This window comes from Cotesia typhae, unplaced genomic scaffold (genome assembly GCF_013202065.1).
Source record: "Cotesia typhae breed Kobodo isofemale line unplaced genomic scaffold, CoteBio_Ctyphae scaffold_152, whole genome shotgun sequence".
Classification (NCBI taxonomy): domain Eukaryota; kingdom Metazoa; phylum Arthropoda; class Insecta; order Hymenoptera; family Braconidae; genus Cotesia; species Cotesia typhae.
Genome location: NW_027423776.1, coordinates 6,977,176 through 7,002,081, shown reverse-complemented (window position 1 = coordinate 7,002,081; position 24,906 = coordinate 6,977,176). Strand labels below are relative to the sequence as shown.

The 24,906-nt window shown below is 27.4% G+C and overlaps 3 protein-coding genes across 6 annotated transcripts; 2 read left to right on the top strand and 1 right to left on the bottom strand.

The window, feature by feature from the left end:
* Nucleotides 1-35: 35 nt before the first annotated feature.
* On the bottom strand, nucleotides 36-3,158 carry LOC141535719 (solute carrier family 66 member 2). 2 transcript variants are annotated; one of them, XM_074255814.1, is made up of 4 exons: nucleotides 2,763-2,965; nucleotides 1,864-2,000; nucleotides 1,376-1,592; nucleotides 36-533 (listed from the first exon to the last, which is right to left on the bottom strand). In XM_074255814.1, the coding sequence occupies exons 1-4, from the start codon at nucleotides 2,951-2,953 to the stop codon at nucleotides 347-349; spliced, it is 732 nt and encodes a 243-aa protein (XP_074111915.1). In that variant the 5' UTR covers nucleotides 2,954-2,965; the 3' UTR covers nucleotides 36-346. The 2 variants fall into 2 exon arrangements, with proteins under 2 accessions (XP_074111915.1, XP_074111914.1); XM_074255813.1 differs by having other exon boundaries at nucleotides 40-533; nucleotides 1,376-1,559; nucleotides 2,763-3,158.
* A 1,705-nt stretch (nucleotides 3,159-4,863) lies between these two features.
* LOC141535720 (mitochondrial import inner membrane translocase subunit Tim21) lies at nucleotides 4,864-7,382 on the top strand. Its single transcript, XM_074255815.1, has 4 exons — nucleotides 4,864-5,012; nucleotides 5,207-5,415; nucleotides 5,619-5,953; nucleotides 6,950-7,382. The coding sequence occupies exons 2-4, from the start codon at nucleotides 5,208-5,210 to the stop codon at nucleotides 7,094-7,096; spliced, it is 690 nt and encodes a 229-aa protein (XP_074111916.1). The 5' UTR covers nucleotides 4,864-5,012; nucleotide 5,207; the 3' UTR covers nucleotides 7,097-7,382.
* Nucleotides 7,383-8,408: 1,026 nt separating this feature from the next.
* Tg (transglutaminase) lies at nucleotides 8,409-18,590 on the top strand. Of its 3 annotated transcripts, none has more exons than XM_074255809.1 (9): nucleotides 8,409-8,773; nucleotides 13,709-14,058; nucleotides 15,279-15,411; nucleotides 15,493-16,036; nucleotides 16,114-16,383; nucleotides 16,800-16,879; nucleotides 16,956-17,100; nucleotides 17,181-17,487; nucleotides 17,613-18,590. In XM_074255809.1, exons 1-9 carry the CDS (start codon nucleotides 8,635-8,637, stop codon nucleotides 17,916-17,918), a joined length of 2,274 nt encoding a protein of 757 aa, XP_074111910.1. In that variant the 5' UTR covers nucleotides 8,409-8,634; the 3' UTR covers nucleotides 17,919-18,590. The 3 variants fall into 3 exon arrangements, with proteins under 3 accessions (XP_074111910.1, XP_074111912.1, XP_074111911.1); XM_074255811.1 differs by lacking the exon at nucleotides 8,409-8,773 and adding an exon at nucleotides 10,060-10,098; XM_074255810.1 differs by lacking the exon at nucleotides 8,409-8,773 and adding an exon at nucleotides 12,946-13,317.
* Nucleotides 18,591-24,906: the final 6,316 nt, after the last annotated feature.

Sequence of the window (24,906 nt, the reverse complement as noted above, 5' to 3'; positions counted from 1 at the left end):
AGAAACTGTAAATAAATATATCTTTTTGAATTATAGTCAGTAAATATAATTAAAAGAAAAATTATTTATTTATAATCTAATTTTACAGTCAAAGTTTGAAAGACAATTTTGATTTTATATTTAAAGTAATAAAAAATTATGTGTATAATTTTTATCAAATATAAATATTAAAATACATTGTCAAATTGTAAACTTTATTTTTTATAAAGTTTTTGTTTAAATTGGAAAGACAGTACAGAAAAATTTCTTAGCTTATAATTAATCTAGATAATTTTTTTATTTTTTGGTTTCTTAAATAAGTCAAAAATTAAAATGGCTAATAAAATAATAACTATCAGACTTATCGTCAGTCTGTTCGTAGCACCGGTCTTACAGGAGTTTTATTTCTGTAAATGTATACTTGTAATAAAATTCCCAAGTCAACAATTACTTGTAGAGCTCCGCAGATACCGAATTGAACTGGAGCTTCTCGGTGAAGAAAGTAACAGGTTTTGAATGTGTCACCCACAGTCCACATGGTGACCATCACGATACTGAAATTTGATTAAAATAATTAGTAAAGTTTTTTTTTAGTTAATTTAATCTTTATTATTAAGAGAATAAGAAAAATTTTATAAAAAATGTTTTAATATGATAAAAATTTTTTTTTTAGTGACATTTAGGGTCATTATAAAGGTCTTGAATTGAATTAAGCCGTTTCAAGATTTCATATCATTCTCACCGATAGTCAATTAATAAATTATCATAATAATGATAAGTATTTAGGCTGCATTCGAAAATTTTCTATCTCTGGACAGATAATTAAGAAATTACGTTGTATCTTGTGAACTATTGACATTTTTAAAGATATAAGCTCATCCAGATGTTACTCTCATCAAGAGCTTTCATTTGAGTACCCACATCAATTTTTCATATATTTATATATATTATATAGATATGTATATATGAAAAATATATGAAAATGCATGTGGGTACTCAAATGAAAGCTCTTGATGAGTGTAACATCGGGATGAGCTTATATTTTTTAAAAAGTCAATATTTAAGAAAGTACAGTGCAATTTAACAAAATTCATTATTTAAAAAAGCAAAATTTTATTTATTTATGGTTCATGAGTCACAGCAGTCACATAGTGACTGCAAGGTTACTAGTATATTTCATTCAAATTGATTTTTTATTTTTACAAGATACTTTTCTGTAAAATTTTACTGAAATTTCAGAACGATCTACATAAAAAAAAATATTATTTATTATGAGTTAATAAATATCAATTATCTAAGTTATAAATTAGGAAAAAAATTGCATATAAAGTGTGAAAAAAATTAAGTTAAAAATAAAGTTGATAAAGTTAGTTGAGATAAAGATAAAAAGTATTACCTCATTCCTTCAGTGGATTTGTTATCGAGATTACGTAAAAATTGAGGAACCCCAAGCATCGCTTCAGTTAAAACTGCTAATAGGCCGACTGTTTCAACGAATATCGGGTAATCGACAAATATATACATGGCAACTCCTCCAACAACGCCGAATAGCAAGACAAAATCCAAATAGGACTGGAAGTCTGTCCATTTCCAAAAGTATTTAATGTCCAAATCTATTTGAATTAGTTTTAAATGGAAACTACATGAATACAAACAAGGATGTTACAGCAATACATGATGCAACTAAATTTATAGTCAAATTATAATAATAAAAACAGTGAGAGAGTTTCTAATGCAATGATTATAAGGAAATGTTAGTCACAATTTTTTACTTGGTAAATTATCTGAGGTCAATCATTTTATAACTTTAGTCATATTTATATTAAATTTACAGCCAAGTTGTAAAATTATAGACCTCAATAATTTATATTTTTATTAACATACCTGTGAATACTCGATCTTTTAATTTAATTATCTGATTTTTGCTATTGATATTCACGCATAATTTTATCATGAATAACATTGTAATAATCATTAATATACTTTGGAAGAGAAGAGGTAATTCAAAACGTTTTCCGAACCTTGAAAATAAAAATATACATTATTAATGGCGTGCTTTTTTTATTCCAACAATTAATTACTTGATGGTAGTTATTAAATAGCCTTGCAGCTAAATATGAACTTGCATTAATTATAAATTACTGTTCATTATTAAGTAACAAGTTGTGAAAAATATTTACAATATTAAGTTGACTTAATACTAATACAAAAAAACATTTTTTATTATGTTAAAATAAATTAATTAAGTTTCAAAAAGAATTTATTATTTTCAATAAATTGATTGAAATTTTTATAACAAATCAATTATGATAGAAAAAAATATTTAAAAAAATTTGTTTTCATTTCATTATGTGGAATTTATTTTACCAAGTATTTTTCATAGTTATTAAATTGTTATACATCTCTTAATTTCATCGTTATTAATTTGTCATATTAGAAATTTGTATTCTAGAATTTAATTTTTAACTTAAACTAAATTTTTCTCAAGTATCAGTATTTAAACAATATTATTTTTTACATTTAACTCCATATTTTATAAAAAATTTTAATTGAATTGTTTTTTTAATCTTTCGTAATAATTTTTTCAATAAAAAAAATAATTATAAAAATTTTTAGATGACGGCTAATTTAATTTTCATAAAATTTTCTTGATAAACTTGTACCTAAAAATAAAATTGTCATTATTAAAAAAAATCAGATAATTATTAAAAAATAAAATGTCATTAGATCAACATAATAAATATAAAAATCATCATTTTTAAGAATGATAAAATGAAACTTACCAAAATAATATCCTCAGAGTGTTGGCGATTAAAAGCGCTAGACAAACATAAAGAGAAAATCCTTCAGCATCTTCCTTTTTTTTAATTTCTCTGTATTGTGGAATATAAGGAACTATTCCACCAAATATCATAGCACCAGATGCAATCCAGCTAGCAATATCACTAATCGTAATATCCATCGACTCTGCCATATTTACAATGCTTCAATAAAAATTTTTAAATCTTAAATCAGTCGAATAATAAATAAAATTTTTCTAAGTTCTTATTTATTATGTTACATATATTTTGATTATGTTATTTTTTTAGCTGTCAAATCATTTTTTGCAACTGCGACTAGAAACTCTCTCGGTATTTTACTATTTACTTCTGCTTGACATTCTGACAGAACAATGTTTACGTGGTTATGTTTATCCTAACCTGTAACTTACAATTGAAAAAATTAAAATTTTTATAAATATTTTCTTTTTCATTTTTACAGAAAAAATTTTTTAATTAATGTGAAAAAATAATTTTTTAGCCTTTAATCGTGAATTTTATTTTTATTTCTGATAAAGAATTTGAATAAAATTTTTTTAGTAATTTAAATTTCGCGCTTTTTTTTTTAATTTAAGATGGCTGCCGCGCAGGCGCACAGAATAGAGATGACTTGGCAATTTAGATCTCTAACGTATCAGTTCAATCGTCAAGTGAGTAACGATGAAGAACGTACACGTCGCGAACATCTCGCTCTGTTCATAAGTGTAAAATTGTTTTATTAAAAGTAATTGTCAGTAAATTATGAATATAATAGTCGTGAATGAATGATTTAATTCAAGTTACGTAGAAATGTTTTTAGTAATTTAGTTAAAGTTCGCAAAAGTACTTGTTAAAGATGGACGCGATAAATTTTTTTATTTTAATGTCTGAACATGGCACTGAAACTAAGATAGCATCAAAGTTAGCAGTTACTCGACAATTTTTTAATTTCATTTAATAAAAATTAAGTTAGCCGACATCTGAAAACTTTTAGCAGTTTTTTTATTGTAAAAATTATTATAAAAAAATAAAAAAAAAATTTCGTTTGTAAAAAACTTGAAAAATTACAAATGCAATTTTTAAAAAAAATTTTTTTGTTATAATTTAATAATAAAAAAAAAATTAAAAAATTTGAAACGTTGGCTAACTTAAGTATTGTTTTTATTTAAGATAAAAATTTGTTCCAAAAAATTATTTTTAATTAATTGCATTTTTAAAATTTCTACATGTTAATTTTTTTTTTGACATCATTAATTTGTTACAAAAATTCTTAAAATTATCAAATATCTACTAAATTAATTTTAATTAAATTGACGGACATTTGATAATTCTTAGGTTTTTTTTTTTTTAGAACAAATTACGGAAAAAAAATTATTAAAAAAATTCCACAAATAAAACTTGTAAAAATTTATAAATGTAATCTTAAAATTAAAAAAATAATCAAAAAAATTATCATGTTGAAATTTTAAAAAATTAAAAATCTCATCAATTAAAAATAATTTTTTGGAAAAAATTTATTTGTTAAAAAAAAATTAAAAAATTGTTAAGTGCTAAACTTAAACGTCATGCTGATTTCAGTATCATTCTGATAACTTGAGTATTTTAACCCGTCAGGACATGGGTGTTTTTTAGTATCTCACTTGCACTGCAGCGATATTCATTATGTTAAATGTTGTTGCGTGAGAAAAAATCTCATAGCCCATGTCCTGAAGAGTTAAGTGTGAAAAAATGAAAAAGTGAAAAAAAGTGTTAGAGAAAATCAACAGAGTTTTCAGAAGCTCAGGACAATTTTGAAATTTTCATCATCAAGAATTGCTGCGCGCAGTTGTACGGTAGAGAAATAGCAGTTAAGTGACGTAGTTTAGCTGACAAACACTTGCATCTTCCTGAAAATGTAAACCCTTCTGCGTATTATTTCTCTGCCGAGGTTTGTTGAAATTTTAACATATTTAATTAAACACGTTAGTAATAGTTGAAATATTAAAATTTTTCATCAACATATATTTGACAATTGTTTTTAAATTTTATTATTGAATTATATGCATCGCTTGTGTGCTTTTCTTTCCCATGATAAGTTTCTGCAAGAAATATTTTTAAGTTCTTGAAGCCCGGTAACTTTTTTATCGACGCCGCTTACTTGTATGTATGCGTGTCCATGTTTTTCATTTGTGAAATTTTGGGGGTTATAATTTTTGTTCTGTGAAATTTAAATAAACAATGAAAAATTAGTTTAAGGTAAGTCGTAAAGTGTATAAAAATTTTTATGATTTAATTTTTTTACATAATTTCGGCGAAATTGACTTTTGACAATTGCTATGTTATTATTAAAAAAATTACTTGTTTGCATTTTTACAAAAAACTTCACATATTAAATTTAGAAAATTAATTTTCAATTTTATTCAATTTAATTAATGATTCGTTATTTTCAGAATGGCAACAATAAGAGTACTAAATAATATTCTTCGACATAAATCATGTAAATACAATGGAATTTCATCATTATCGTCATTATCTTTTAATATTGATAAAATAATATTAAGAAAATATTCAAATGAAAATGAAAAGAAGAAATCAGAAATTACGTATTTTGATAATCATGCAAATGAAAGTCAAGTATCAACGTCATTTGCAGAAGTAGGTAAAATTCTTTTTAATATTTTATATTTTTAAACTTATCAAAATCATGAAACTCCTCACATTTTTTAGAGCTTTAATTTCTTAAGTTGAAAAAAATAATTTAAAAAAATTGTAATTATAAATCGAAAATTATTTTCCTGACTTTGGCAAAAAAAATCAAATTTAATGAAATCATAATTATTAATATAATTGATAATGTTCCAGTTAAAGAGAACACCAAGTCAGTATGGTACACGAGTGTGATAGTGGCTGGCGTGGGCATAACAGCATTGATGTTCTACACAATTTTCCGGGAACTGTTTTCAGAAAAAAGCCCTAACAATATTTACAGTAATACCGTAGACAGATGCATTAAAGATCCGAGAATTGTTGACGCACTCGGCGAGCCGATAAAAGCCTACGGCGAGGAAACTCGTCGGGGGAGACGTCAGCGCGCGAGTCATGTTGTTTTTACACGTGATGGTAGACCGCATATAAGAATGCAATTTTACCTCCAGGGAGAACGTAAAAAGGGGACCGTACATTTAGAGATGAGAGAAGTAATTGATTATTTTTATATCTATGCAGTAAGGTAAAAGACCCGATTATTGACATTGGCCCAGTTGTTTGACACTTGCAATTTTATTCTAATAAATAAAATTAAATGTTTTCAAAAAATCTATTTTCTTAAAATTTATAATTCAAAAATTATATTTATTAATTTATTAGAGTTGATTTGTTTTTTTTTTTTTTTTTTTTTTTTTTTTAATTAAAGTAAAATTGCAAGTGTCAATAACTAGTCCCGTGTCAATAACTGGGTCTTTTACCTTACCTTAAATTTAAATAGCATCAATTTCATTGGTATCGATGTTATGTTTATTAATATTTAAATTTATGAATTTGAAGATGTCATTCGAGGAATTTAAAATTCAACAGATATTCTAAAATTTATTTTAAAGTGCCATAATTTTAAATGAATAGTGTTTAATTCATCGCTGAAAATATAATAATAATTCATTGATTGTCAAGTGTCTTCAAACTATAACTAAGAATTTTGGTTCGCGACGAATTTTATTCCTTGATCTTATAAATTGATATCGAGCGAAGTACTCAACTTGTCAGTTCTCACCTTTTATATATTTCATTCACTATGTAATTTTAACAGAGAATCAATTATTCACAAAGTTATTAATTGAATAGGTTTCTGTATGAACATATTATTCTTGATCCATCAAGTTATTCTTATAAAAAACTCAAGATATTTATATTTAAACTGACATACGTTTGACTTTATACTATGAATAATTAAAAAAAATTTTTAATCTAATTGTTAAATATACTTGTAAAGTTCAATTCTGAAATTGCAAAACTTTTTTCTGGCGGAAATTAAAAACAATTTTTTTTTTTCAATTATAAAGAAATTTATTGTGTGAATTTAATTATTTTATTTTTTTAGAGTTTACAAGAGTGTATGGTGTATGGTTAAATTAAAGCAAGTAAATAATGAAATTTGAAAACAGTTCAATTTGTTGATTAAATATATTTTTTGTTACCAGGATGATAACGGAAAACTCGCCTATCGATACTTACTCGTCCAACTGGAAGATATCCTCCGTACAGTCATCGTTTTAGAAGACAACAGAGCAGCGGAGATCAAACCAAGCTTCGAGATGGAAAATTCTCCGACCTCATCAATCCAATAAATAAACAAATAAATTTACTTTTATCTTCATTGTTACACTATCTTTATAACTCTAGTCTTGAGTATGATGAAACAAAATTATCCTGTCATTCATTTTTTTGCCAATAAAATTTATACCGGCTTAAATTTTTTCGGATTTTCCGATGATACCGGAAATACAGTCTACTTCACACATGAGACATGAGTAATGTTACATGTCGAAGTGAATAATATTTAATCCTGAAACCGAATATATTTAAAAAATAGTGTATTGTACTAAGAGAAAATACAATCTCGCTTTCAATCAATCTTCTACATTAAAAATTGACACACCCATGTAGTTATCGCAACACATTTCATATTACTATCGACCACATTTATCTACACATATATACATATTCAAACTTATAGTCACACATTATTAATAATAATAATGTGAATTTTTTAAATGAAAATTATTATTATCTATATTATTAAGAGAATATAAAATCAGTTTTTTTTTAGTGAAATTTAATGTCATTGTAAAGGTCTTGACTTTATGCCTTTTCAAGGTTTTATATCATTCTCACCAATAGTCAATTTATTATGATAAGTATTTAGACTGTATTCGAAAATTCTCTATCTCTGGACACATAATCAAGAAATTACAGTGTATCTTGTGAACTATTGACATTTTTAAAGACGTAAGCTGATCCCGACATTACACTCATCTAGACCTTTCATTTAAGTACCCACATCAATTTTTCATATATTTATATATATATGTATATATGAAAAATATATCAAAATGCATGTGGGTACTCAAATGAAAGCTCTTAATTAGTGTAACATCGGGATGATCTTATATTTTTAAAAATGTCAATATTTAAGAAAGTACAGTATAATTTAACAAAAGTCATTATTTAATAAAGCAAAATTTTATTTATTCATAATTCACAAGTCACGGCAGTCATATAGTAACTGCGAGGTTGCTAGTTATTATTTTTTTCATTATCAATGACGTAGACATTCAAGAATGTAATTATCAGCCCATAAACATTTTTATTAATAATTAGTAATTAAAATTACAATATCACATGTTACGAAATTTCGTGATATGACTCTAGTATAATAATAAAATAATATTACACCTAGACTAGATAAGGATATTAAATTTAATTTAGCCTTTAGTAACAGTTGAAAGTTCAATTAGAACATAACTCGGTACATCGAACCTCTGCGTAATATAGTTGTAGTTATAAATTTATTAATGAATGAATGAATGAACGATACGAGTAGCTTCACGTGTGAGTATATAGTAGGGATGCCTCGAATTGAGAATTGAGAATTCTCAAGCTCTCAGTCAATGATACAGCGAAACTTTGTAGTGATGTGTTTATTAGAGCTATGCAACAGTCACTCTCGCACTATACCGGTATCAACACTGTTGCTTTAATTTTTTTTTCTCTAGAATTTTTTTAATTGAGAAAAAAAAATTATTAATTATTTTTTTTTAAGACTGATAAATATTTTTTTTTTATTTATCAATAAATTTTTGTGTAAAAAAAGTTGAAAAAAAAAATGGGTAATTGTTGCTCGACATGCTCGAAAAAATTTCGATCCTTATTTCGGTTTCGAAGACGACAACACAATGTGTGGATGAATAATTTGTGTACTAAACCCGAGTGTCTTCCGAAGCCACCGACAAGTGATGAGATTGGTTTGTATAAATTATTTATTAAAAATTTTTTAAGTAAACAGTAAGATCGTTTGTGTAAAAAAAAAAAAAAAAAAAAATTATGAAATTATAAAATTGAGAGATTGAGAGAAAAGATTGTTTTTATTAAATAAGAGAAGGTCGTAGATTAATAGTCTGTTAATGTAAAGTAATACTGACTCCCACGTGTACTTAATTAAATAATGATAATAGTATTAAAAAAAAAAATATATTCAAGTGGAATATAATATTTTATTATCATCGATAATACTGTTTGTACATATGAATAAAAATGACGCAGTGTACATACAATAGCTGTTAATGTAAAGAATTCATTATCAAGGAGAGTAGCTACCGTAATTATTTAAGAAATAATATCGAGTGTTCAAGGCTTTAAATTTGTCGTTGCATAATTCCGATATGTCACGGTTTTGCTGTGAGATCATAGCCGAAGATGGTAAGAGTGAAAAGCAGTATTGAAAATAGAAGAAATAAAAAATAAAAAAAAATTAAATCTATGCATACTTTAGTATGTATGTATTTATTAATGGGAATAAACAGGGCCAAAGTGTTTATATTATTCTTAAGTATATAATGTACTAATGTGATGTTAGAATAAAAAGGCCTAAGATTATTCGCGTGGGAATAAATAGGCGCGTGGCTCGAAAAGCCAACAACGTGTTTCAGTTTAGTTATATTACCTTGATCAGCCGAGAATAGATTTTCTGTAGATGCCTTTATCCGAGAAACATATGTATTGTGTATACAGTATACTACAACTTTACACATGCTGGAAATTTGTTTTGAAATTCTATCATTACAATCACTTTACTCGCATTTGGACAACATGTCGATGCGTTCAAAGGCAACTCAAAATAAATTTATTGCTTAATTCTTGATATATATCTATTTAGGAGTTATTTGTTTTCAGTCTGATTTTCAAAAGTTGAGTTTTTGTAAAAATTCAAAATTATGAGTAAATTTTTTAATAAATTCCTCGATTGAGATTTTTTGAAATTTCGGGTTCAATCATGTAAAAAAATTCTTTTGAATTCTATTAAAAAATTTTTCATTCCAAAACACTTTACCAGATTTAAAATTTGCTTAATATTTATCTTTAGCCAATAATCAACTGCCCAAACAAAATGTTTGGCTTAAATAAATTTTTACGGAAGACTGAAATAATTTTGACTGAAGTAAACATTTTCCGGAGGTAAGGAAATATTTTTGGCTCGAGAAAATTTTGCTTCGTTTGAGATAATTGCAGTCTTCCTTGACATTTCCTTCAGTCAAGATTCCTCTGATTTATCCAAAAAATTTTCCTTTGTGTAAGTGACTTTTCTTTTTGAATACTTCAATATATAAAAATTAATTTTTCAATCAGAAATTTATTATTGTTTTGCAACGAAAGATCAAAATTTGCTTATTTATTCCAATCTTCGAAAGCTTTGTTGAAAAAAAAATTTTTTAAGTTTGAAATAGTGTGAAGAATTAATTAATATTCTTGAGCTTGGAAAAAATAAAAAAAAAAATAAAATAAAATAACAGCGGAAAAATTTAGTTTATTGTTACAACCGGTTGTCAATTGCAATTTTCTTACTATATAAATATAGTAGACAATTTGTAATGGTGATTTAATTTGATTTAAACGTATAATTTCAACTAATCACCAATCAAGCGTATCTTCCGGCCTCTACGTCATAAAACATATTAAAGATTTTTTTTCAATTTTACTCCATAAAAGTATTAAATTTTTTTTTTTTACTTCTTGTAACAAAAAATTTGTATACTCTATTAAATTTAATTTAGACTAATCTTTAATAAATTCGAAACATAATAAATATTTATTAATGAATATTAAAATATTATTCATGACAAATAATAAATATAAAATAAATTAAAATAAATAGAACAGCGTTAGCTCTTATTTGCGTAATGAATGACTGCATAGATATATTTTTGGACAAAGTCTTATGTTATTAATAATAACGTAACTCATTGTTAATAAACTTCAGCTAAGTACTCTCATTAATCCTTCAAACCTTGTTGCATAATTTGTCTATACATAAACTGAGCAATGCATAATAAATATCATTAAAATTATTTTTAGCAAAAGTTTGTATCAAAATTTCACAAAATGAATTATTGATACTAAATAAATAAAAAAAAGAGAGATAAATTGATTGACAGAGCGACCTTGAGGATTATCTAAGTATGTGCGCATAAATATATTTTTGGTGAAACGTAAATTTATTTAGCCGTTACAGATTGTGTTTAGATTAGCTGGATATTTTAGATATTGCTCTTAGCGTTAATCTGCCGAGTAGAAGTCGAGAGAATGCGCTCCCAGTTGCGATTACGATATATATATATATATATATAACACTTAGTGCTCTCGTTTCAGCCGATGCATTCTGTTACATTATTGTCAATCAACTGTATCGGCTCATAAGTAAGGCCTGGGCCTCTACTCCTCACGTCATCCTTCTGCGATTTATAATTCTATTAATATAAATATAAATTTTAATATATTTGCATATTTATAATATTTACCGGGAATAATTAAGATCTTTTGATAAATTACTATTCAAATTTACTTCCATTTTTTTCGCTGGGAGCATTAATCAGTTTTATATTACATACATATTATTGAGTACAATTGATTTTTCAGAGTGATAATTTTTCTCATTATGGAGCTAAACATTAATAGACTACTAAATCGTTTTATAAATAAATTAAAATTTTAAAGTAGTTTACAAATTAATGAGGTCATTTTTTTTTAATTTTCCGAGCATCTATTTTTAATTGATTTAAAATAATTTATAAATAAAAGTTTAGTTTCTAAAAATAACTCTAAAGATTATTAATTAAATTAAAATTTTAATTACTTAGTTAAATTATGAGAAATTTGTGAAGAATTTTCATTAAAAAAAAATTACGGATAGAAATAATTATTTTAAAATTGACGGCGTGTAATTTGAAATGAAATATTTTTCTATCAATGACTTTGTTTGTTTTTATTTGGTAAGTCATAATTATTAAAAATAGAGTTAAAAATTTTAATCATGAGTCATTTCATTAAAAATTTAAATTTTATATCTGTTTAATCCTAAAACGTAACTCATAATGTATCAAAACTATTATATTTTCTTGATTAGGGATTCAAAAAAAAACAAATTTTTTTTACGTGTAATTTCAATTTTTTATTTTTTATAATAATTTCTAAATAAAACAATTTTTTTATCAAAAAAATAAAATAAATAAAGCTTCTTTATAAATAAATCTCGACAATTGACAATTAATCAACAGTAGCATCTCTGCCACCCATTAGAATAATCAAACACATAATTACAATCAATAACTAATAACAATAAATAAAATTTTATCCAGTAAAATACAAAACAAATAATGTAATAATTTATCATTAGATCAACTACAATGAAATAATGAAATCAGAAAAGACTTATCCCAACAAAGATTATTTGCCTTAATAAATTTTTCCACATCTACCTAACATTACACCTTACATTACATCTAAAGTACGCGTGGGCATTAAGTAGAATCTCCGAATATGGTCAGACATTTGAATAAGAGAATCTAAGGTGTTATTTTAATTCCCACATTAACAACAAATTGTACACTCACTCAATACTGAACATTAAATTACACGGTAACATTTATTGTATAAAATAAAAGTACCTAAATTTGGTAACGATTAATAATAATCGAAAGAGTAAACTCCATAATCGAACAAGGAGCTTGTCTCGCCATCTACTAGGAATTTATCGTACATCCAAGTTAAGTGGGTGACAGCTAGTCGTTACTTATATTACTCTCTCTTTCATTATATTTCAAATCGACATCGACATCTTTTACTTAGTTCCCGCCAATTATGGCGACACTAAATAAAAGTTGCACGTGTGCAAGGTGAAGCCTTGAAATGAGACTTACATCTCTCAGCTAATGTTAAATTATTATTGCGTGTAATTAATAGGTACGCGATCAATAAAATATACTATAATACAAAACTGCAGGTATTTTTTCCTCTTCTTCTTTCATTTTTACCTTTACGCCGCATCCCACCGTCGGTTCAATAAATATAATCTCAATGAATTCATACGACTACGCTTTGTTTTGTTCACTAACAGTGTGCTAGTATTTCACTAGACTTTTAACTAACATCAAGTATTAGCGGACGCGGAATTTCATTTTTAACTACTCGTTTGATACCAGACATTTATTGTTAGTTATTATTATCAATCGCCTACTGAGCTTCCCACGGTTACAAGTTTTAATTACTTTATTTTGTGAATTTTTATTATTTTTGCCCTTTTTTTTAACACTACACTTAAAAAAAAAAAAAATTGTTGAAATAATAATAATATAATTTGAATATTCAAATCACGATTAAGTCCCTGACAATTATCTCAATTACTTGAGAGGGTAATCTGCGATTCACAGGATTACGAGGATGTTTTACAGATTTTATGATAGCTACCGTGCCCCCAACGATGGGTCCTTCAGACCATTTCCATTTAGATTTCATTGTGAGTACGTGAGAACTAACGAGAGTACAATTTTGGTTTTTTGGATAAGAAAATTGTTTTATCTAACATTATTATTAATAATTTTTTTTTAATTTAACTTTAACACACTTATCAATTTACATTTTTAAGAATTATAAATTACAACTAAAAAAATTTATTTTAGAATTTTTTATTAATTAATAATAAAATTTATGAATTATTTGAATTTTTTATACTTTTTTTTAATAAGTTATTGTAAACAAATGAGTATACAATTTTTTTTAAGATTTTTTGACTGCTAATTTGTTAAATTAATTTTTCATTATTGTCAATTAATTATTTTTAAAACAATTTTGAGGTCTTAGTAAAAATATTAATGCATTTAATTATAATTTTCTTATTTATTTCAAAGGGGGAGATTTCGATATTCCAATGTTGACAATCCTGAGATTAGACCCGCTGACTTCCGAAAATGGAAAAGCGCACAACACTTCGCGGTATGAAATAATGAACCGCAAAGAAGGTGACTCGCGACTGGTGGTCAGACGTGGACAGGAGTTTTTCCTAAGGATTTTCCTAAATCGAGATTACGACCCCGAAATCGATGGAGTGTCGATCGTGTTCACGCTTGATGGAATAAAAAAGCCGAATTACGGGCACGGGACTTTTATGGTTACGCCTTTGCTGAGTCCCGGAGAAGAATCCGAAGACGCATGGCACGCAACTTTATTCGCCAAGGAAACTCAGGACATTGTGATAAAAGTATAAAACTTTTTTGACTTAACTTTATAATGGTAGTAAAGTATTAAAATAAAAGTTACGGGTTATACATGTGACGTGATCGTTAAATCGTAACGCAAAACGTAACTGTTATTTTTACGTTGCAATTAAATTTTATGGTATTAAGTTTTGGATTTCGGGATATGATTCCATTTGTCCTGAGCGATTAAAAGCACTCTTGATGTTTCAAGCTACAATTGTAGTGTTAATCTACTCCAATATCTTATTGTGTTCGATATAATATTCTAATGCGAAAAATATGTAATGACAAAAATTTTTTATCTCAGTACAAAAAAAAAAATTTTTTTTCGAGTTTATTATTAAATAGGTGGCATCATGTACTGTGGCGCCTTTCCATTACTTAGACCATAATGAATATAAATTTATTTTCGTACATGTCATAAACTCGATCGTTCATCAGATACTTACCCGTAAAATTACGACTTGCATAATATTTAAATTTACTTCTGGCATTTAACATAAGTATTCCTCAAGAAAATAACAAATAATTCACATTTATGACATCGGTGTAATAATAATTAGTAAAATTTAATTTAAAATCTTAAATTTTCTGGCATTCATTCTAACATTTTAATAATTGCCAAGTAAATATTAAATTTCAAAATATTCCAAGAAATTATAATATCTGAAATTAAAAACATTTATTTAAAAAAAAATAATTAATTAGAATTAACTTGCAGTAGTTTATTATTGGACTATTGCTTACTAAAAAAACAATTGGTGTCAAGACTACTTAATCGATGACTAATTAAGCAGAAAACAATATAGTCGCAGTGCCAAAATAACTGGCGCCAAAATAAGTAGGGCGAAAAATCGGGTGAAAATTTTTCTTTTACCTTCCAATTACCGTAAAAAATTAATTTTAATTTTAATACTAAAGAATTTAGTTATATTTTTTTTATAATTCGAGGGATATCCGTGCATTTACAATTACTCAAAAAATAATAAATATAAAAATGATAAAGATTAAATCAGAACAATATACTATAATATAAAATTCATGACTAAGTTGAAGTTGGTTAGTATCGAAATATATCGAAATATCGAAAAAATATGGTCCCCGATTCCTTATTGGTCGAAATTAAGGCGCGCGTATGCGCGCAATTTGAATTCCTAGTCAAATTTAAAATCAAGTGTTGAAGAAAAAAAAAATTTATTAAAATTAAAAAAAAAAAAAACAGGTATCTTCACCAGCAGACGCGCCGATCGGCAAATGGAAAATGGAAATAGACACGAAGCACAAAATTTCCGGTGGTGCAATAAGTTTCAATGTCAACGAACCGTTTTATTTATTATTTAATCCCTGGTGTCCAGGTAAAAATCAATTGCTTTTACTTAAACCCTTCAATCCGTAACTGCTGGTAATAAATAAAATAACACTCGAAATGTTTACAGAGGACGTAGTTTTTATAGACGACGAAGCTAAGCGTCATGAATACGTTTTACTAGACACCGGTTTAATTTGGCGTGGAAACAAAAACACAATAAGCGCTTCGCCATGGAACTTTGGACAGTTTGAACGTGATATACTAGATTGCGCTCTCTATTTAATGTCCGACGTAGGAGCTGTTAGAGCATCGTCACGTAACGACCCGGTTGTAATATCGCGAGTACTTACAGCGTCAGTTAATTCCAATGATGACAATGGCGCTCTGATGGGCAATTGGTCGGGCGATTACAGCGGAGGAACATCACCGACCAAGTGGCTAGGGTCCGTTAAAATTCTCCAGGAGTTCTACAAAACCAAAAAGCCAGTCAAATATGGGCAGTGCTGGGTCTTCGCTGGTGTCCTTGCTACTGTTTGTAAGACTTTGGGTCTGCCGTCTAGGGTTGTCACTAATTTCTCCAGTGCCCATGACACTCAGGGTAGTCGCACTGTCGATTACTTTGTTGATGAAAAAGGGAATATTATGGAAGAGCTGACTACTGATTCCGTTTGGTAACGTTTTAAGTAGACTTAGATTACAAATTTTGAAATTCCAGTTAGTGAGGGTTGACGAATTGTTATTAAAATAGGAACTTCCATGTCTGGAGTGAGGTCTGGATGCAAAGAAAAGATCTTGGGTCGGATTGTGATGGGTGGCAGGCAATTGACGCAACTCCACAAGAAGAAAGTGAAGGTTCTTTCCGTTGTGGGCCAACTTCAATCGCCGCGATTAAAAATGGTGAAGTTATGCGACCATATGATGGAGGATTTTTGTTCGCTGAGGTCAATGCTGATAAGGTTTATTGGAAGTACAATGGACCTACCCAGCCCTTGAAATTAGTGTCTAAGGATACTCAAGGGTAAGTTTATAGTTGCAGGACATTAGCTTCATTTTTGTTAGTTTTGTTTTTTAAAATATTCGATAACTTCATTTTTAGAGATTTGAGCTTCGGAAATTGGAAATTCTATAAATTTTAATTGATTAATTACAATTTTTTCGGAGTTAAATTTGCAATAAGTTAAATTACAAAAAAATTTTTCACACAAAAATTTGACCTTACATTTTTTTATTCTCGCCATCAGTCATTGAACTGATAATTATAATGATTTTAACACTCTCTTTTCTAATAAACTCAATCAATTTCTCAATATCATCAATAATGAATTAATTATAACATTAATATATATATATATATATATATATATATATATATATATATATATATATATATATATATATTTTTATATATATAAAACATGAATTAAATTTAATCAGAATCGGCCAATACATAAGTACCAAAGCAGTCGGAGTATGGGGTCGCGAAGATCTCACCCACGCCTATAAATATCCTGAAAGTAAGTAACCTCTCTATATTAAATTTAAATTTCAACATTCAACCGATTAATCAATGCTTCATTAATATGCATAAAGCTTCAAATAAGGAACGAGAAGCCATGTTAAAAGCTCTGCAACAGAGCGAGTCTATATTCAGTCGCTACTATCTTAATGAGCAGTTCAACGATATTATTTTCGATTTTAAGCTTATCGATAATGTTCTCGTTGGAGATCCTTTCAGGTTTGGAATTGATAATTTATCATTTAATTCAATTTTGTCTAATTATAGTTAACAGTATTTTGTTTTGTTAATTATTCTAGTGTGGTACTAGTGATGAAAAATCGCAGCAAAGAAAACAAATACCGTGTCTCGGTGATCTTGAAAGTAGACGTCGTTCTATACACGGGAAAAGTTGGTGGTTCTGTAAAAACTTTTGAAGCAGATCGAATTATTAAACCCGGTGCTTATGAAACAGTCAAGCTTGATGTATCATGGGAAGAATATGGTCCAAGAATGCTAGACCAGTCTGCTTTCAATATCGCTTGTTTGGCAAATGTCAAGGACACTAATTTTGAGTACTACGCTCAAGATGACTTCCGTGTAGTTAAACCTATCATTGATGTTGACGTAAGACTGTTCTTATTTATTTTTACTTATAAAAATTTTTATTTTTATTTTTATTTTTACTTGAATTTTAATAAAATTTTTTACTTGTAAAAATTCAAGATTAAATTTTTTTATTGTTTCCACAGAGACAATCAGAAGCCGTGGTAGATTACCCGCTAGAAGCGACGGCAAGTTTCATCAATCCTCTACCGATTCCGCTAACAAACGGAAAGTTCTTGATCCAAGGACCTGGTTTGGACACTCAATTAAAGATCAGAGTAAATAAGAATATTTTGCCTGGAGAAAAAGCCAGTTGCAAATTTTCAATGACGCCAAAGTTTGCTGGACGCAGTACAATTGTTGCTAAATTTTATTCTAAGGAACTTGATGATGTTGACGGATTTGTTAATTTTATGGTATTAGCAGTCCCTGTGACTAATGGATACCATTGAGTACAGGGTGACATGATTTATAGATTAATGTAATTGATAAAAATGTGTGATCGTTTGAATTTAAGAATCAGTCTATTTCTGAATTTTGAGCCCGTTGAATATTTTAGTTTTAAAATTTTTAATTTGAACTATTAAATAACCCAGGAAAATTTTTAAATTCTTTTTTTCAAATTTGGGAATGCAAAATAGTTAATTTTCAACAAGAAAAAAAAAATATTGATTAATTTTTATGTTTCTTATTATTTAAGGATATTTAAAAAAAAAAATAATAATTTTTACCGTAAAGAAAAATTAAAATGAAAAATTCAAACTGTAGTAGAGAAATTTGACCTGTGCACGGAAAAAATTAATTATTGAGTAGAGAGTAGAGAGAAAAAATTTTCTTGAATAATGATTTACATTAAAGTTTATTAACTAACTGGTACCTTAATTCCAGCCATAATTAAAAAACTAAATTTCCAAAAATGACATTAATAAAATAATAGTAAATTGACAATGAAATAAACTAACTCTTTTATAAAGAGATAAACTAGCAAATTTTAGTAAAAAATTATTTATTAACTCGATTAATTTATTTAAATTTCGATGTTAATTTACTATTTTTAATCCTCATTGTCATTTTATAAAATTCTTCTAACATACTTTTTTTTTTTTTTTTTCCAAAAATAAAAACTCAAATTATCTGAACCCTTCAATTCAAACTTTTCACATATCATTATCAACATTATCAACAAAGTATACATGCCCTAGGATGTACTTAAAAAAATAATTTATAATTTATAAAATAATATACAATCATTATCAGCCTTCCGTTACCAGCTGTCGTTTTTATCACTGTATTATTTATTATTACTGTCATAAATAATTGTAATTAACCATCGAAGCCTCATTTGAGTTCTGGAAATTGAATATTAACCAATAATCACTAATCACATACATTTCGAACCTACAATAATTGATGCAATTAAAAAGATGACTGCCTTTATTTGAATTAATAAAATTAATTTACTAAAAAATTAAATAAATAAATTCAGAGTAAAAAGTCTATTTTTACAATAAATTAGCTGCAATAAATCAAGAAAAAAAAATATCCAAGTAAAACTTGCTGTCACATTTGACGAGACGATTTTTAAATGATAAAAAGTAAAATTAAAAATCCTGTATAACCAGCGAGTACTTAAGAAATTTTTCATCTATGAATAAATTCATAAATACGTTTATTAAATAAATTACCATTTTATAACTGTCAGTACGGATACATAATAAATAAAATAAAATAATTATTCACTCGGACTACTGAGTGAATATCTTCTTCCGTCAACTTATTTATTAACTTATACTATATACATTAAATATTATTAGTATTAGTAACTTACCGTTCACCGCGTGGTATTAACGAGTGACAAATGGAATAAACGAATTCATTTTGAGAAATTACCTCAATTAAAATAAAAACAAACTACAATAAATAAAAATAAATGTCGAAAGTTTAAGTCCATAAAAGAGCCAAGAAGTTGAGACTTATTTTTAAAATGACGATGATGAGCGTCATGCTGACATGCAGGCATTGATGTCAGGTCATGTATCATCATTCGGAAAATTAATGTTGAAATATGTGCGGACGTTGAATGATAACTTGTGTTTTATTTTATTATACAAGATACAAGAAGTTAAGAAGAATAAGAAGAAGAAATAGAAAAGAGAGAAGATATTTTTAATATTAATACATCTGTGTATGTTTGTATATAAATGGATAAATATATAAATATATGAGTGGTCCGGTCAGTAAGATATGTCTAAATACATAACATTGACGCTTGATGGACGTCTAGCGGCCCCTGTCTACAGGGGTCTTCAGAGTAGTATAGAAGAGGACGAGAAACAAGAAGACGATGATCATGATGATGATGATGATGAAGAAGAAAAAGAAGCTTCGTACATATATCTCTGGCTGTATTTGGGCTTCTTAAGACCCAACGCAGGCTTGGGCACCCTGCTACGCGCTATGCATCAACACCCAACATCCCGGGCCATTGTATAACTCATTAAAATAACAAACACGCCTCTATCTCGCTAAATCAACATTCTTTTGTTACGGTTGAATTTTCATATTTATCAAAATTAACATTTATGTTTTGGGGTTTTGTTTTCTGGTTCGAGATGTGTATATATATATATATATATATATATATATATATATATATATATATATATATATATATATGTGTGTGTGTGTGTGTGTGTGTGTGTGTGTGTGTGTGTGTGTGTGTGTGTGTGTGTGTGTGTGTGTGTGTGTGTGTGTGTGTGTGTGTGTGTGTGTGTGTGTGTGTGTGTGTGTGTGTGTGTGTGTGTGTGTGTGTGTGTGTGTGTGTGTGTGTGTGTGTGTGTGTGTGTGTGTGTGTGTGTGTGTGTGTGTGTGTGTGGAAAGAGAGGGAGGGGGTAGATTAATTTTATGGCACAGAAGTTAATAGTTTCAAGGTTAATGGTACGTCTTTAACGGTACAACCGTTGATTTATTTGATATTTACAGAGATAGTGAGAAGTATTGTGATAGCTTGAGTTATTGGTTTCAAGAGCTGGGTTTCGTTTGAAATTAATTTACTAACAGAGTTTCGTCAGGTAGTGTGGTAAGAAGCGATTAGATGGCGGTAATGTGGTGATTTTTGATGTTAGCTTATTGCGATGGGCTGATTTCTGATATTTAGTAGAAAAAAATAATAATTTCACCATTAAATTATGTTACAATTTTTCAAAAATTAAAAAGATATACGCAACATATTTTTGAATAAATAATTTATCAATAAAAAAATTATAATTAATTTTTTACAATTTTAAAGATTATCCACTTAAATAAATATTACATAACACAGTTTAGAAGACTTTGATAATTAAAGCGTTGGATGGATAATTTAGCCGAAATTTAACAAAATAAAAATAAATAATGCAGCAATTTTAATTTTGAAGAGCAATTAAAAAAACATCAAGACCAATATATTTATCTACAATAATAATTATCAAGTATATCACCAGCTCGGTTAAATGTGTCTGAAAGTGCTGATATTTTTAAATAGTTAACAATAAGCAGTCAAAGCAATTACGATATTCCTCGTATTTGTAATTTATAAACACATTTTTCCGGTTAAATTCAAAGAAGATACATATCCATACATGCATACATAATTGGACAATTACATATATTTCCATATCTACTAGTTAAAGAGTACATAACAATAAATTATTCGAGAAGTTGTTAGCTTTTCAGAACTCACTTATTACTTTCTCATCAATAAATTCATCCTTAATTACACACACCTTTAATTATTTTCAGTAAAATATTTATTTTTTAGCAGATTAAGATTGAGATTATCCTTTTAAAATTACCCGTGAAATTATGTTAAGGCCCATGAATTTTCGGTTAACGAGGATCATTTGCCACCCGATAGTGTCAATCGCGATGAAATTTTAACAAAAAAAAAAAAATAAATAAACCAAAAAAAAAAGCAGAGCTTTAATTATCAAACTAATAAATATAATTTGGGTAAAAGAGAATAAAAAAGTATTTTAATAAAATAACTGATGACTTTAAATATTTTGTTAGATAATTCTATATATATTATCGAGTCCTACTTTCAAAAGTTCGGTTTCCAAAGTTGACCTGGTACCTGGTATAGAACGAAATTTCTAGTGTTATGATAAATTCCCTTTTGGAGTCGAATTTAAAAAGGGCGGGGCAAGATGGATTACCTATATTTATCGGATATGATATCATGAAATTCGATCTAATAATCAATTTTCAGTGATGTAGTCGATAAGTTTCAAAAATAAAAAATGTTCGTGTGATGGATCACCTCCTAAAAAATATAAATGTTATTCCATGAATAGAGAATTTTATTTTAATTTAATAAAAATTCTTAGAGTTTAAAAAAATAATTTTAAAGAGCAAAAAAATAAAAACTAGTTCTCTGAAATAAATTTATAAACTAACATCAATACTTCATTCAAATGAACAATAATTAATAACCCGCAATTATCTTATCTATATAGATAAATAAAACGCAATGATAATTTTTATTTGCGAAAACAAATGACTACCGGAGTTCTCTATTTAAAGCCAATTAAAAAGACATATACTTGTCAATAGATTCGACTTTATATGTATATTAAATTAAATGTCATGCAGCATTATAATCTATCTATCTATACACAAGGTGCAGGCGCAGATATACAGATGTAGATACGCGAGTAAACACATTAATCCATTTAATACGCGAATAACACACGAGATAGGTATTTTTAATTGGCATCGAGGCGACGAAAACAAATCGAGTCTTTACGATCAGCTGTAGAATTTATATTCGTTAAGCCCAAGTATATATATTATTATTATTATTATTATTATTACATCTAGTTAGTCATACACCATTATTATGATTATCATCTATATTTCTATATACTTCACTATAGTACACCAACGGCATTAATTTCTTTCAATGAGACTTTAAGTTACACCCGTTAATCTTACGTTAATCGATAGCTTGCAATCGCAACTAACAACACGACTTTATAATTGCGACACGATCGTTTCAAGTTTTATAATGTTGAGATTTTTTTTTTTTTTTTTATTGAGACAATTTATAAAGAGCAATGAAGTTGTATACAAGCTATCTAACGAGCAGTATATAAATAAAAAATATGCTTGATAAGGTGGACTTCAAACGAAATATTAGTATGTCATAATTTATGATAATTATAATATATTATTACATATGAGGCTTTAAATGCCATATTTGATCATTTAAAAAATTTTAATTTTTTTCTTGTGCTTATTTTTTAAATTAAACCACAATTAAAATTAAACTTTGAGCAATTTTTTTGATTGGGATCAAAGCCAGTTGAATTATAAATTTTTGAAAATAACATTTTTAATAAAAAAATGTGAAAAAATGATTGATTTAATAAATTGTATTATTTTTCGAATAAATTTGATATATAATATCTTACTTTGCTTGGATTAAGTTGTTCTACTAAATATATACAATGAGCGAGATGAAACTTCTTGCTACTATTTTTAATTAATGGCTTTTATTGTGATTAAAAATATAAGCAAGTGTATATATTTGTATGTATGTATGAGAGCGTGTGGTTAATAGGTTCAAGTTGACTTAGATCGAACGGCACAATAATCTTTAATCGATTATCTTGCGTGGAAATTAATTGACGCCATTTACTTATAATTGCCCGTCTGGTTACAATCCTTAAAGATTTATTACATTATGATAAGAACGATTAAACGTTTACACATACTTGAGGTTTAATCAAATTTGAATAATAATAGAGTGTTTATTATTAACTTTTAACTTCTAACTTATTTTTTTATTGTCGTTGTTAAAGTAATCACTAATTAATGATTTATGCGTCCTAAAACACACGCTCAAGATTTTATGGTAATTATTGTAGCATTTTAGGTAAATAATGTTCCTACGAAAATAAATATGATAAAGAATATTTTTAAGATATTTAGTCTTACAATATTTTTTTTACAAGTCAAAAAAATTTAGTATTTTGAAAATACATGAAAATAGTTTTTCATTTTTGTAGTAAAAATTATCTCAAATTTCCACAAGGTCATTAATTTTAATTTTCAAAAATTCTAAAAGATTGCGCTACTGGGCTCGTACTAGAACTATACGTGAAAATTATGGAGGGTAGAGATCTCTACCCTCCATAGTGAAAATGGCATTTTTTAAGTTGAAAAATATTGAATGTTTTCCTGAATAAAATTTAAAAGTATAAAAAATATAAAGTTTTCTAAATTTTATCTTACTAAAAATGGTTAAAATTAACGAATTAAAAAAAAAATTCTGATCTTTGATAATTAAACTAACTATCGTTTGGTCCCAAAATTAAAAAAAAAAATGTTAAAATATTTAAAACACAAAAGATAATTTTTCTATATTTTTTATGTTAATTTTCTCCGTCAAAAAGAACAATACATTAGTTATGTTAATGACTAAAATAAAAGCATTTTTCTCAAAACAAATATGAAAACTAAGAACTAAAAAATCTCTTTTCTAAATTTATATTCCTACTAAGAACATAATTTGACAAATATTATTTCTTGTATTCCGTAAAAGAATGTGTTAGTTTTAGTCTCAGATAAAATAGTTCAAAGCGTGTCCATAAAAACAAGATTTAATATACTGATAGGACTCAGCTGAGTTTCGAATACATTTAACTATTTCACTCTACTCTGGCTCTGGCCCCGTATCCTTACATACTTAAATATATGCTATGCATTATACACAACTGTATTATATGACTCTAGAAATGCATTCTCTTAATAAATTTAAATATTATTATGCATACAAGTGAGAAAAAGAGAGCCGTATGCGAGCGCAACATACCTAACACGAAAGATAAGCCCATCTAGAAACGAAAAAAAGGCAGAGTAAAAAGTAAAACCTTAACAAATGATCGTGCCCGCACATTTTAACAGATCTACGATAGGACGTAATATTACGTCCTCAGGACACACCTGCGAGCTAAAACGTTTCACGATGAGGTTCTCGAAGGACAAAAGATTGTAGACTGTAGCCGTAGAATGTGGCTGAATAAAGTGACGGAATGAGAACAACAGAACAAGAGATAAAGATTAGTAATATTAAATGAAAAAAGATTAAAATATTTTTTGGTTGAGTATAAATGGGTCTGTGTCTGTGTCTACGTGGAAAACAATAAAAAAAGGGATCGCTGAAGATCGTCAGCAGATGCGGCTAGACAATTTATCGGCTGACACCTCTTCCATCTTGGCTTTTACACCCCAGCCGATCGACTGACTGACTCTTGTTATACAACGGATTAACGTTTCGTCGAACCGAACTAGAACCATTTAGAGTTTATTGAAACCGGACCGTCTACTTCGACATCGGTGAGTAATATCTGTAGTGTAGAGAAAGGTTCACTGGACAGGGACTGAATCTAAATCGGC

Coding starts and splice junctions, on each gene's coding strand:
- LOC141535720 (XM_074255815.1), top strand. CDS start 5,208: ATGGCAACAATAAGAGTACTAAATAATATTCTTCGACATAAATCATGT. Junction 5,416..5,618: donor AACGTCATTTGCAGAAGTAG/GTAAAATTCTTT, acceptor ATAATGTTCCAG/TTAAAGAGAACACCAAGTCA. Junction 5,954..6,949: donor TACATTTAGAGATGAGAGAA/GTAATTGATTAT, acceptor TTTTGTTACCAG/GATGATAACGGAAAACTCGC.
- LOC141535719 (XM_074255814.1), bottom strand. CDS start 2,953: ATGGCAGAGTCGATGGATATTACGATTAGTGATATTGCTAGCTGGATT. Junction 1,593..1,863: donor AAAAGATCGAGTATTCACAG/GTATGTTAATAA, acceptor TAATTCAAATAG/ATTTGGACATTAAATACTTT. Junction 534..1,375: donor AAATCCACTGAAGGAATGAG/GTAATACTTTTT, acceptor ATCAAATTTCAG/TATCGTGATGGTCACCATGT.
- Tg (XM_074255809.1), top strand. CDS start 8,635: ATGGGTAATTGTTGCTCGACATGCTCGAAAAAATTTCGATCCTTATTT. Junction 14,059..15,278: donor CTCAGGACATTGTGATAAAA/GTATAAAACTTT, acceptor AAAAAAAAACAG/GTATCTTCACCAGCAGACGC. Junction 16,037..16,113: donor CTGACTACTGATTCCGTTTG/GTAACGTTTTAA, acceptor TTATTAAAATAG/GAACTTCCATGTCTGGAGTG.